The following is a 14444-nucleotide window of genomic DNA, read 5'->3' as shown; positions in this document are numbered from 1 at the left end:
AAAATATTTCACACAATACATGGAAATTCATGGAGCCTGAGCTGCTACCCTGAAATTACACAGCCTTTAGGAGTTATCTTTTTCTCTTCCCTGTATGCCTTCCAATTTCCCTCTAGTAGGAAAATGACTTGCTTATAAGTTGTTACTGGCTGAGAGTGTAGAGTGATATACCTATCATTCTGTCAGTAGGTTTTTCATGGTCTTGATTTACAGATTGAAAGACAAATGCCTATGTAAATTTTAAAAACAACAATTTTCCATTATTTAAGCTCTGATTTCTCTAGTTGTTGTGTTATACTTAATAGTTCCTTGCTACTTATCTACCTTTAGGTTTTTTGTAAAGTTTACTAAATTTATCTTTAGCATTTCAGCTCTTCCAATATGCATCTACCCAGCATTATCTGTAGAGACTGGCACCTGCATTTATAGCTGCCAGTAACATAAGGAAAAACAAAGACCATGTAATCATACTTTGCATCAAAGAAAAAGTATTTGACAAAATTGAGCATCTTCTCACTATAAAAACTCTCAAAAAATAGGTGAAGAACGAACATATGTCAGCACAACAAAAGCCAAAAATGAAAAACCCACAGCTAACATCAATGAAGAAAGATGCAAGCTTTTCCTCTAAGATCCAGAACAAGGCACACATGCCCATTCTCACCATTATTATTCGACACGGTACTGGAAGTCCTACCCAGAGCAACAAGGCAAGAAAAAGAAATAAAAGATGCCAAATCAGAAGGAAAAAAGTAAATTATTCTGTTTGCGGATGACATAATCATATAAGTAGGAAATCCTAAGAACACTAAAAAGCAAATTCAGGAAATTTGTAGGATACAAAAATTAGCATATAAAAATCAGTGGCATTTCTGTACACTAACAGTGAACTAACCAAAAGGGAAATTAAGGGAGTTCCTGTGTGGCTCACAACAAAAGGGAAATTAAGAAAACAATCCCATTTACATTAGCAACAAAAAGAATAAAATCCTTAGATATTAACTTAAAGAAATAAAAGACATACACACTGAAAATTACAAAACACTGATGAAGGAAATCTTTAAAGACACAAATAAATGGAAAGACATTCTGTGTTCATGGATTGGAAAAACTAATGTAAAACTGATCATACTACCCAAAGTGATCTATAGATTCAATGAAATCCCTGTCAAAATCTCAGTAACATTTTTTAAACAGAAGGCACTAAAAAATCCTAATTCATGTGAAACCACAAAAGACCCTGAAAGCCAAATCATTCTTTAATAAGAACAAAGTTAGAGGTATCTACGACTTCAAATTATATTATAAAGCTAAAGTAACTAAAACAGTTTACTACTGGCATAAAAAAAGACAGATACACCAATGGAATAGAATACAGGACCCAGAAACAAACTCACACATTATGGTTAACTGCTCTTCAAAAACAGGGCCAAGACCACGCATGAGGAAAAGAGAGTCTATTCAATAAATGATGCAGAAGTGGATATCCACATGCAAAAGAATGAAATTGGACCTTTAATCAACACCACAAACAAAAAGCAACTCAAAATGTGTTAAAGACTTAAAGGTAAGATTTGACATAATAAAACTTCTATAAGAAAACATAGGGAAAAATCTTGACATTGGTCTTGATAATAATTTATTAGCTGACACCAAAAGCACAGGCAACAAAAACAAATATAGATAAGAGGGATTACATCAAACTAAAAAGTTTCTGCACAGCACTGGGAACAATCAACAAAGTGAAAAGGAAACCTACGAAATGGGAAAAAATTTGCAAATCATACATTTGATAAGGGGTTATTATCCAAAATATATAAGGAACTTATACTACTTAATAGCAAAATCAAATAATCCAATTAAAAATGTAAAAAAGACCTGACTACATATTTTCTCAAACAAGACAAATGGCCAACAGGTATATTACAAGGTGCTTGACATTACTTGTTACCAGGGAGATGCAAATCAAAACTATAATTATACTGGGAGTTCTATTCTGGCACAGTGGGTTAAGTATCTGGCATTGTATTGCAGCAGCTTGAGTCACTGCTGTGGCACAGGTTTGATCTCTGGCTCAGTAACTTCCACATGCCACAGGTGTGACCAAAAAAAAAAAAAAAATGTATAATGACATATCACCTCACATCTGTAAGAGTGGCTGTTATCAAAAATATAACAAATAATAAGTGTTGGCAAAGATGTGGAGAAAGTGAACCCTGTGCACTGTTGATGAAATATAAATTGATGTCATGCTATGGAAAACAGTACAGAGGTTTTTCAAAAAATTAAAAATAGAACTACCATATGATCCAGCAATCCCACTTCTAGGTCTTTATTTGAAGGAAATAAAATTATCATTTGTAGAAGTTCCCATTGTGGCTCAGCAGTAATGAACCCAACTAGTATCCATGAGGATGAGAGTTTGATACTTGGCCTCACTCAGTGGGTTAAGTATTTGGTGTTGCTATGAGCTATGGTGTAGGTTGCAGACAAGGCTCAGATCTTGCATTGCTGTGGCTGTGGCATAGCAGCAACTGCGGGTCCAATTTGACCCCTAGCCCAGGAACTTCTGTATGCTGTGGTTGCAGCCCCCAAAAGCAAAAAAAAAAAAAAAAAAAAAAAATTACCATTTATAGAGTTACCTGCACCACCATGTTCATTGCAGCATTACTCATAATACGCAAGACACAGAAACAAAGTGCAATTGACAGATGAGTGGATAAAGTAAATGTGATATATATTTTATAAATGCAGTTGATCATTGAACACTGTGAGGTTAAAGGTGCTGACCCCCTACACTGTGGAAAATCAACATATAACTTTATATTTGTCCCTGCGCATCTGCATTTCCACATCTACAGATTCAACCTACCATGGATCACATCATATTGGAGTATTAAATGAAAAAAATCCACCTATAAGTGGACAGGTTGTTCAAACCTGTATTGTTCAAGGGTTAATGTAAATGTATATATGTTCTGTGACATATATGTGATCCTGTCAATTATGACAACATGGATGGATCTTGAGAAATTATTCTAAGTGAAATAAATCAAACAAAGAAAGACAAATACTATATGGTCCCACTTATACATGGAATTTTAAAAAGCTAAACTCATAGTAACAGAAATCAGAACAATGTTTTCCAGGAGATAGAGGATAGGAGAAATGGGGGAGATACTGGGCAAAGGATAAAAACTTCCAGTTAAAAGATGAATAAGGTACAGCATGGTCACTATAGTTAAAAATGCAATATTATATACTTTAAAATTGCTAAAACAGTGTATCTTACATGTTTTCACCAAAAATAACATCTATATTCATCAAAGATATTGGCCTATAGTTTTCTTTTTTGGTGGTATCTTTGTCTGGTTTGGGTATAAGGGGGATGGTGTCTTCATAGAATGTCTTTGAGAGTGTTCCTTCTTCTTAAACTCCTTGGAAAAATTTAAGAAGGATGGGTATAAGTTCCTCTTTGTATGTTTGGTAGAATTTGCCTGTGAATCCACCTGGTCCTGGACTTTTATTTGTAGGGAGTGTTTTTATTACATATTCAGTTTCATTTCCAGTGATTGGTCTGTCCAGTTGATCTACTTCTTCCTGATTCAGTTTTGATGGGCTGTAATTCTCTAGAAAGTTTTCAGGTATAAAAAATGATGATTTGATACACATGTATATAGAGTGAAATGATTATCAAAATAAGATTAGCTAACACGCCCTTCACACAATTACCTTTTATTTGTGGTGAAAACATGTAAGATACAAAAAGTTGTCCATTTCTTCTAAGTTGCCAAATTTGTTAGCATACAAGTCTTCATAGAAATCTCTTGTGGTTTTTTGTACATCTGCAGTATCTGCTGTGATTTCTCTTTTTTCATTTCTTATTTTGTTTATTTGGGTTTTTTCTCTCTTGGTGAGTCTGGCCAGAGGTTTGTCAATTATGTTTACCTTTTCAAAGAACCAGCTCTTGGTTTTATTGATTTTTTCTATTGTTCTTTTGAATCTCTATTTTATTGATTTCCTCTCTGATCTTTATGATTTTCTTCTTTCCACTGACTCTAGGTTTGGTTTATTCTTCTTTTTCCAATTCATTTAGGTGATGTGTTAAGTTGTCAATTGGAGATTTTTCTTCTTTTTTGAGCAAGGCCTGTATCACTATGAATTTCCTTCTGAGCACTGCTTTTGTGGCATCCCATAGGTTTTTGAATGGTTGTGTTTTCATTATCATTTGTCTTGAGATTTTTTAAATTTCCTTATTGATTTCCTCACTGTCCCATTGGTTTTTCAGTAACATGTTGTTTAGTCTCTATGTAGTTATTTTTTTCTCACTTCTTTTCCTGTGGTTTATTTCTAGTTTTATGCCATGTGGTCAGAGAAGATACTTGAAATGATTTCTATACTCTTAAATGTGTTGAGGTTAGTTTTGTGCCCCAGTATGTGGGCAATCCTGGAGAATGTTCCATGTGCACTTGAGAAGAATGCATATTCGGATTTTTTTGGATGTGATGTCCTGAAAATATCAATTAAATCTAACTTTTCTACTGTGTCATTTAGGATGTCTATTGCCTTACTGATTTTCTCTCTAGAGGATCTGTCCATTGATGTGAGTGTCATGTTAAAGTCTCTTACTCTTATTGTATTCTCATCAATTTCTCCTTTTATGTCTGTTAGTCCTTGTTGTATGTATCTGGGTGCCCCAAATATACACAATTTTTTTTTTTCTTTTTAGGTCTGCAAGCATGGCATATGGAAGTTCCCAGGCTAGGGGTCAAATTGGAGCTACAGCTGCCTGCCTATGCCACAGCCACAGCAATGAATCATCAGAACCACATCTGTGACCTATACCACAGCTCATGGCAACACCAGATCCTTAACCCATTGAGAGAGTTCAGTGATTCAACCTGCAACTTTATCGTTCCTAGTTGGATTCACTTCTGCTGTGCCATGATGGGAACTCCAAAATATACACAATTTTTATGTCAATGTATTTCAATAAAGCTTCCAAAAAAACTGAAGAAAGAGATCATTACAAGCAGATCCAAACTACAAGAAATATTAAAAGAAGTTCTTTTCAAGTAGTAGGATAATTATACTGGATGGAAACCAAATGTATAGATCAACAAAACAAAGGAAAAACCAAAAGCACTAAAAACTAAGAAAAACAGTGAAAACACACAAGGATATATATAGTAAATATTTTCCCTATTGTTTAAATTAAAAAAAAGATTATTTAAACAAAATAATTATCGAGTATGAGAATTACAGCATATGTAGAAGTAAAATATGTGATAGCTAAAGCACAATGGTGAGGAAAATTGAAATTATAGATTTATAAGGCTCTTATACTATTTGTGAAGTGATATAGTATCACATGAAGGTAGTCTGTAAAAAGCTCAAGATATATCCTATAAGTCTGTAAAAAGTTCAAGATATATCCTATAACCCCTAGACAAGTTATAGCTAAGGAGCCAACAATGAAGATAAAATGGAATTATTAATAATAATTCCAAAGAAGGCAGAAAAAAAGGTAAAGAACACAGAACCGTTGGGACAAATAGAAAGCAAATCAAGATAAGAGACTAAACCATATTAACAATTTCTTTAAATATAGATCATTTTAATGCCCGGATTAAAAGACAGACATTGTCTTATTAGATGAAAGAACAAGTCTACTACATGCTACCTACATAATTTGAAGATAAAATATAAAGATACGAACAGGCTGAAAGTAAAAGGATAAAAAAGATATACCATGGTAACACCAGTAAAAAGAAAGCTGGAGTGGCTATATTCATATCAGACATAGTAGATTTATGAGCAAAGAATAATGCCAGGGATAAAGAAGGTCATTTCATAATTATATAGACATAAATCCATCAAGAGCATATAATAATCCTAAATGTTTCTGCACTTAAAAGAGCTTCAGCGGGAGTTCCCATTGTGGCTGAGAGTTAAGGAATCTGACTAGCATCCATGAAGATGCAGGTTCGATCCCTGGCCTCACTGTGTAGGTTAAGGATCTGACTTTGCCATGAGCTGTGGTGTATAGGTCACGGAACGTGGCTCGGATCCTGTGTTGCTGTGGCTGTGGTGTAGGCTGGCAGGTGCAGCTCTGATTCGACCGCTAGCCTGGGAACCTCCGTATGCTGCAAGTACAGCCCTGGGGAGCAAAAAAACAAAAAACAAAAAACCCCAACCCCCCACAAAAGAAACAGAGCTTCAAAATACATGAAGATAAAACTGATAGAATTACAAGGGAAAAATAAAAAAATCCACAATTATAGTTTGAAATTTTAACACCCTTTTCTGAAAAATTGATGGACATAAAATCAATAATGTTACAGACTTAACATCATCAACCAATTCGACCTGATTGACATTTATGAAACACTTCACTCAACAACAGAAGAATATATATTCTTTGTAAGTGAATCCAAAACATTTGCCAAAACAGACAATGTCCTGGCTATAAAACAAATCTCAATATATTTAAAAGGACTCAAGTTACACAAATTTTGTTCTTTGACTACTATAAAACTGAATTAGAAATCAGTAACAAAAGATATCTGGAAAATCATTCAAAATGGAAAATCTGAAAAATATTTAGGAACTAAATAATACACTTCTTAGTACTCAAGGATCCAAGAAGAAATGAAAATGGGAAATAGGAAGTATTTTAATGCCATGGCTAAATGCTGAAATTTGGGCAGAAAGGTCCTGGGAGAGGACTCAATCTAGCTATGCAGAGACAGTGTGGAGGGCCTGGGGTGTGGTCTGGGTAGGGCAGTGACAGTTATTGTCAGCATGCTCAGGAATAAGGAGCAGTTCTCCCAGTGAGAGCACCCTGACTCTACCCACTCTACTCTGCAGCTTAGTGCTAGATCTGGGGAAGGTAGGTCCTAGAAGACTGTCATAGATTGTGCTGGCTCAGGTGGCAGCACAATCTCAGGGGGCAGCACAGATCTCAGGCAGTAGCTCAGCCATCTCTATTTCTGTAACCACAGCACCCTCAATCCCCAGTCCCAGCTTACTCCACAGTACAGCTTTGCGCTAGATCTGGGAGGAACATAACAATGAAATGTATATGATTTGGGCTGCTTCTGAGCAGAACCATGAACATCTACAAAGGTGGCACATGAGTCCTCTGTGACTGCATAGGCCTCATTTGCTTCAGAAATCACCTCCTTTGGAGCAAGCCATGCACTCAATGGCAAGGACCTGACCCTCAGGGCTTCTACTCCAATAAGTGGGGAGCAGACCCTGCCCTTGCAGGGCAGTGACAGCCATGGAGCAGAGAGAAAACTCTGCCTTACAATGTGCACAGGCTGTAGATACTACAACACCAGACACCAACCACATCCATTCAAGGGGATAATGGCCACATATCTTCAGGAAAGACATGCCAGGCCTCTATACCAAAGCCAATCCTCCTACCAAAAACACTGAACACACATGGTTTACAAAGGGATATTTCCATACAAAAACACCCCTTTAAGAATGCAGGAGATAATAGTTTCTCCTAAATTCATAAAGACAGAAAGTAAAATGAAAAAGCAGAGGAACTACCCCCAATTAAAAAACAAAAGTGGGAGTTCCTGTTGTAGCTCAACGGAAATGAATTTGACTAGCATCCATCAGGACGCAAGTTTGATCCCTGGCCTCCCTCAGTAGGTTAAGGATTTGGCATTGCCAAGAGCTGTGATGCAGGTTGCAGATGCAGCTTGGATCCCACATTGCTGTGGTTGTGGCACAGGCCAGTGGCTACAGCTTTGTTTCGACCCCTAGTCTGAAAAACATCATATGCCATGGGTGCGGCCCTAAAAAGACAAAATAATAAATAAGAGAAATCCCTGAAAGAATAAATAATGAAACAGAGCTCACCAGTCTATCAGATTCTGAGTTCAGAAAAAGGTGATAATAAAAATGCTAACTGAATTAAGAAAGATTATTGATAGAAATGCAGATCGCAGTAACAAGCAACTAAAAACGTCAAAGATGAACCAATTAAAACTAGACAATTCAGGAGTTCCTGTTGTAGCTCAGTGGTAACAAATCTGATTAGTGTCCACGAGGATGTAGGTTCAATCCCTGGCCTTGCTCAGTGGGTTAAGTATCTGGTGTCAATGTGGCTCAGATCCTGCGTTGCTGTGCTATGGCATAGGTTGGCAGCTGAGGCTCCAATTTGACCCCTAGCCTGGGAACTTCCATATGCTATGGGTATAGCCCTAAAAAGAAAAAAAAAAAAAAACAGACAATTCAGTGGCAGAGATAAATGTCAATCAAGAAGCAATGAATAGCTAACTAATGAATAATGATAAGTGATATGGAAAACAGAATAATCAAATCACTCAATCAGAACATCAGACAGACAAAAAAATTAAAGCAGCATATGAGATCAACAGGGTAATATAAAATGTGCAAACCTGTGCATAATAAAGGTTCTAGAAAGGGGAGAGAGAGAAAGAAAAAGGGATTGAAAATGTATTTGAAGAAATTATGGCTGAGTATTTCCCAAATATACAAAAGAACCATATACCCAGGTACAGGAAGCATAGGGGGGTCCCAAAGCTGAACCCAAACAGATTCACACAAAGATATATTTAATTATGATATATCATAATCAATCATAATAAAAATTGCAAAATTCATGATAGAGAATTATAAAGGCAGCCATAGAGACACAAAGAGTCAGTTGCAAGGCAACACCTTAAGAATATCAGTTGATCTCCTTGCAGAAACTTTGCAGGCTAGAAGGGATTGGCATCATATATTCAATGTCCTAAAAGGGAAAAACTTGCAATCTAGGATATTCCACCTGGCAAAATTATCATTTGGAATAGATGGAGAGATAAAGAATTTCCCAGACAAGCGAAAACTAAAAGAATTCAGCAGTACTAAATCTACCTTAAAAGAAATATTGGAGGGTCTCCAGATAGAAAAGAAGTAAGAATCTATAGAAAAGGGGAAAATCACAATAGGAAAAGCAAATATACAAAAGAATGAAAGATCATGTAAATAAGCCATTATGCAGATTAAAAAACAATTGAGGAGTTCCCATTGTGCTCAGAAGTAACAAACCCAACTAATATCTATGAGGATGTATGTTTGATCCCTGGCCCCACTCTGTGGAGTAAGTATTTGGTGTTGCTGTGAGCCATGGTTTAGGTTGCAGACATGGCTCAGATCCTGCAGCTGCAGCTTTGATTCAACCCTTATCCTGGGAACTTCCATATGGAACAGGTGCAGCCCTTAAAAAAAAAAAAAAGAAAGACAAAGGAAAAAATGATTATAACTACAATGAACAGTAAGGCATAAGCATGAAGATGAAGGGGAGTAAAAACGTAGATCTTTTAGAATGTGTTTGAACTACCAGTTTAGATATAACAAGTAGATATAATCATTGGTCAGTACATATGAACCACATCACAACCACAAATCAAAAATCTACAACAGACACATAAAAACCAAAAAGGAAAAAACCCAAGCATACTGCTAAAGAAAATCCTCAAGCAATGATGGTTGAAACAAAAGAAGAAAAAACAGACAAACCCACAGCCAACATAACACACAATGGTGAAAGCCTGAAAGCCTTTCCACTAAATTCCCACTCTAATCTCTTCTATTCAACACAGTATTAGAAGTCTCAGCCACAACAATCAGACAAGAAAAAGAGATAAAAGTCATCAAAATTGGAAGGAAAGAGATAAAACTGTCTCTATTTGCAGATGACATGATACTGTATATGGAGAATGCTAAAGTTTCCACACAAAAACTATTCAAAATTAATAAATGAATTCAGCAAGGTAGCAGGATATAAGATTAATATACAGAAATTTATTATATTTTTATACTAATAATGAAATATCAGAAAGAAAGTTTTAAAAATCCTGTTAAAATCACATCTACTTAATGAAGGAGGTGAAATATACATACATTGAAAACCATAACACATTGATTAAAAAAACCAAATATAATTTAAATAAATGGAAAGATAGCTCCTGCTCTTAGATTCAAAGAATTAATATTGTTAAAATGGCCATACTACCCAAAAGTAATCTACAAATTTAATGCAATCAGTATCAAAATACCCATGACATTTTTTCACAGAACTAGAACAAAAAATTTAAAATATGTCTGGAGACACAAAAGACCCTGAATAGCCAAAGCAATCTTGAGAAAGAAAAACAGAGCTGGAGGAATCAGGGTCCCTGACTTCAGACTATACTACAAAACTACAGTCATCAAAACAATATGGTACTGGCTCAAAAATAGATGTATAGGAGTTCCCGTCGTGGCGCAGTGGTTAACGAATCCGACTAGGAACCATGAGGTTGCGGGTTCGGTCCCTGCCCTTGCTCAGTGGGTTAACAATCCGGCGTTGCCGTGAGCTGTGGTGTAGGTTGCAGACGCGGCTCAGATCCCGCGTCTGCTGTGGCTCTGGCATAGGCCGGTGGCTACAGCTCCGATTCAACCCCTAGCCTGGGAACCTCCATATGCCACGGGAGCGGCCCAAGAAATAGCAACAACAACAACAACAAAAGACAAAAGACCAAAAAAAAAAAAAAAATAGATGTATAGATGAATGTGAAAGGATAGAGAGCCTAGAAATAAACCCAATCACCTGTGGTCAATTAATATATGAAAAAAGAGGGAAGGATATACAATGGAGAAAAGACAGTCTCTTCAACAAATGCTATTGGGAAAGCTGGGCAGCTAAAATTGGATGTAAATCAATGAAATTAGAACATTTCTTCACATCAAACACAAAAGTAAACTCAAAATTGCTTAAAGATTTAAATGTAAGACATGACAATATAAAACTCCTATAAGAAAACATAGGAAAAACATTCTTTGACAACTTACAGCAGTATGTTCTTAGATCAGTCTCCCAAGGCAAAATAAATAAAAGCAAAAATAAACAAATGGGACCTAATCAAACTTAAAAGGTTTGTGCAACAAAGGAAACCATCAACAGAAGAATGAAAAGACAATCTACGGAATGGGAAAAAACTCTTGCAAACCATGTGACTGACAAGGTGTTAATATCCAAAATGTACAAACAGCTCATACAACTCAATATACATAAAAAAAGTCCAAAAATCAGCAGAAAACCTAAATTGACATTTTTCCAAAGAAGATACACAGATGGGAAACAGGCACATGAAAAGGTGTTCAACATTGTTAATTATTAGAGAAAAGCAAATCAAAACCACAATGAGTTATCACCTCAGGTTAGCTATCATTGAAAAGCCTGTAAATAATAAATGACGGAGAGGGTGCAGAGAAAAAGGAACCCTAATATACTGTTAATAGGAATGCAAATTTGTGCAACCACTATGGAAAACAGTATAGAGGTTCTGTAAAAAACTAAAAATAGAGCTACCACGTGATCCAGAAATCCCACTCCTGAGCATATGGATATATATCCAGAAAAAAACCTGAAAACTCGAATTTGAGATGATACAGGCACTCCAGTGTTCATAGCAGCACTATTTATAATAGCCAAGACATGGAAACAACCCAAGTTCCCATTAGTAAATGATCGACTTAAGAAGATGTGGCATAGCAATTCCATTGTGGCTCAGTGGGTTAAGAAGCCAACTAGTATCCACCAGGATGTGGGTCTGATCCCTGGCCTTGCTCAGTGGGTTAAGGATTCAGTTTTGCTGCGAGTTGTGGCATAACTCACAGACTGAGCTTGGATCTGGCATTTCTGTGGCTGTGGTGTAGGCTGGCAGCTTCAGCTCCGATTTGATCCCTCTCCTGGAAACTTCCATATGCTACAGGTAAGGCTATAAAAAGAAAAAAAAAAAAGTAGATGTGGCATATATATATACCACATACATATGTATACAATAAAATATTACTTGGCCATAAAAAAGAATGAAATATTGCCATTTGCAGCAACATGGATAGACCTAAAGATCATTACATTTACTGAAGTAGGACAGACAGATAAAGGAAAATATATGATATTACTTACATGTGGAACCTGAAAAATAGCGCAAATGAATCTATATACAAAATAGAAACAGATTCACAGACATAGAAAACAAACTTATGGTTATCAAGGGGGAGAGGGGTGGGAGAAGGGACAATTTAGGAGATTGATAGGCAACATGGATTTCCTGTATAGCACAAGTAATTATATTCAATATCTTGTAATAACTTAAAATGAATATAATCAGAAAAATATAACTGAATCACTATGGTGTACACATGAAACTAACACAATATTGTGAACCACCTATACTTTAATAAAAAAGAGAGTACTTTGAACTGAATGAAAGCGAAAATATATCAAAATTTGTGGAGTGCCACTAAAAACTGTAGTTATGAGAAATTTTATTGTTCTAAATGCTTATACTAGAAAAGTTTTCAAATCAATTCTCACCTTCCGTCTTGAGAAACCAGAAAAAGAAAAGCAAACGAAAACTAAACTAGGCACAAGAAAGGTAATACAGATTATAATGGAAATCAATGAATAGAAAATAAAGCCAAAAAATTAGAGAAAAATCAATTAAATGAAACACTGTTTTTTGAGAAGCTTACAAAGTTGATAACACATGGGCAAGATTTACCAGGAAAAAGGAGAGGATACATATAACCATTATCAACAATAAGAAATGTGATATCACTAGAGACTCCATAGATACTAAAAAGATAATAAGGGAATATTAGGTACAACTTCATGACAATAAATCTTACAACTCAGATAAAATGAACAAATTCCTTGACAGACACAAACTATACAAGTTCACTCAAGAAGAAATAGATAACACGTTATGCTAATGTCTACTTTAAAAGAAAAAAATTTGTAGGTAAAAACCTTCTCAAAATAACTCCAGGCCCAGATGGCTTCACTGATGAATTCCATAAAACACTTAAGGAAAAAATGATATTACTTCTGCACAAACACTTCTAGAAAGTGAAAGAGGACAGAATATATCCCAACTCATTCTATGATGTGAGCATTACCCTGATAACAAAGCAGATAAAGACATTACTGGAAAAGAAAACTATAGGCTAATGCTCTTTTTTGTCTTTTGTCTTTGTAGGGCCTTACCTGTGGCAAATGAAGGTTCCCAGGCTACAGGTTGAATGGGAGCTGTAGTTGCTGGCTTACACTATGGCCACAGCAATGTGGGATCTGAACAGCATCTCTGACCTATACCACAGCTCACAGCAACGCCAGAACCTTAACCCACTGAGCAAGGCCATGCATCGAACCCGCATCCTCATGCATACTAGTCAGGTTCATTAATCACTGAGCCACAATGGGAACTCCTCTCCTTCTCTCTTGAACTCAGGATGGATGAAAAAAAAAAAAAGATTCTAAATCCATCTGAATGATTTGCCAATAATAAAAAAGGTTCTTTTTTTTTTTTTTTTTGTCTTTTGTCTTTGTTGTTGTTGTTGCTATTTCTTGGGCCGCTCCCGCGGCATATGGAGGCTAGGGGTTGAATCGGAGGCTAGGGGTTGAATCGGAGCTGTAGCCACGGGCCTACGCCAGAGCCACAGCAACGTGGGATCCGAGCCGCGTCTGCAACCTACACCACAGCTCACAGCAACGCCGGATCGTTAACCCACTGAGCAAGGGCAGGGATTGAACCCGCAACCTCATGGTTCCTAGTCGGATTCGTTAACCACTGCACCACGACGGGAACTCCCCCCCCCCCCCCAAAAAAAGGTTCTTGAATAATTGAGTTATCTTTATTGGTAAGGATTACATAGTTTTGTTTTCTCTGGCATCTTTGAAGAATTAACATTCCTTGTTTGGTTCGCTAGGAAGTTATATTGATTCTTTTTAACTGACCAGAACATGAAACAGTTATATTTTAAAAACTGCTTAAGATTTTAGGTGAGATCATGGTTCTGACAACAGATTGGAACTTTCTTTCCTACTAATTTATTATTCTTACCCCAGCAGAAGATATTGAACAGTTCGAATAGAATATGTACCTGGATCTAGATTGGCCTACTTCTTCAAGAATCATAGAAAAGTGCTTCCAAACTTTCTCGGTGTGTAATGAATGTTCGTTGAGTTTCCTTGAATCACCAAACAAAGACAGGAAATAATCCTCCCCTTCTCCAATCACAGCTGGCTCAGGAGTAGGGACTGACAGAGTCTGTTTCTTTGGAATTTTGAAGGTGTTGCCTCCTGTCAAAGAAATCAAAGAAGCAAACAACAGAGAGAGAGAGAGAGAAGTAAATAAAAGATATTAAAAGAACCCAAAGCTGCTATCTTTACTCTTTGCTTCTACAAATGATATTCTTTTGTATTACTGTCACAAACTCAATGAGGATAATTAAAAGCTTTAAATCAATACCTATAAAGTAACCAGTGTTTACTTTCAGTGACACTCAATTCCTAGAGATTATTTTAGTTATCTTAAACTATCAATTATATCATCAGATCATCAGTATAATTATAATTTAACTGA

General features: G+C 36.2%; 1 protein-coding gene across 1 annotated transcript in view; it reads right to left on the bottom strand.

The window, feature by feature from the left end:
• LMNTD1 (lamin tail domain containing 1) overlaps positions 1-14444 on the bottom strand; it is a 293921-nt gene that overhangs the window by 136601 nt on the left and 142876 nt on the right. The window contains 1 exon segment of the mRNA XM_084956549.1: positions 13963-14161. Coding sequence (XP_084812675.1) covers positions 13963-14161 — 199 coding nt within the window.

The sequence above is a fragment of the Sus scrofa genome, chromosome 5, assembly GCF_054392235.1.
Source record: "Sus scrofa isolate SSC_HxYL_T2T_F1_AM1 chromosome 5, Sscrofa_HxYL_maternal_Yorkshire_Landrace_v2.0, whole genome shotgun sequence".
NCBI classification, from domain to species: Eukaryota; Metazoa; Chordata; class Mammalia; order Artiodactyla; family Suidae; genus Sus; species Sus scrofa.
Note: the sequence above shows the minus strand (reverse complement) of the source record. Positions and strands in the feature narration are given on the sequence as shown.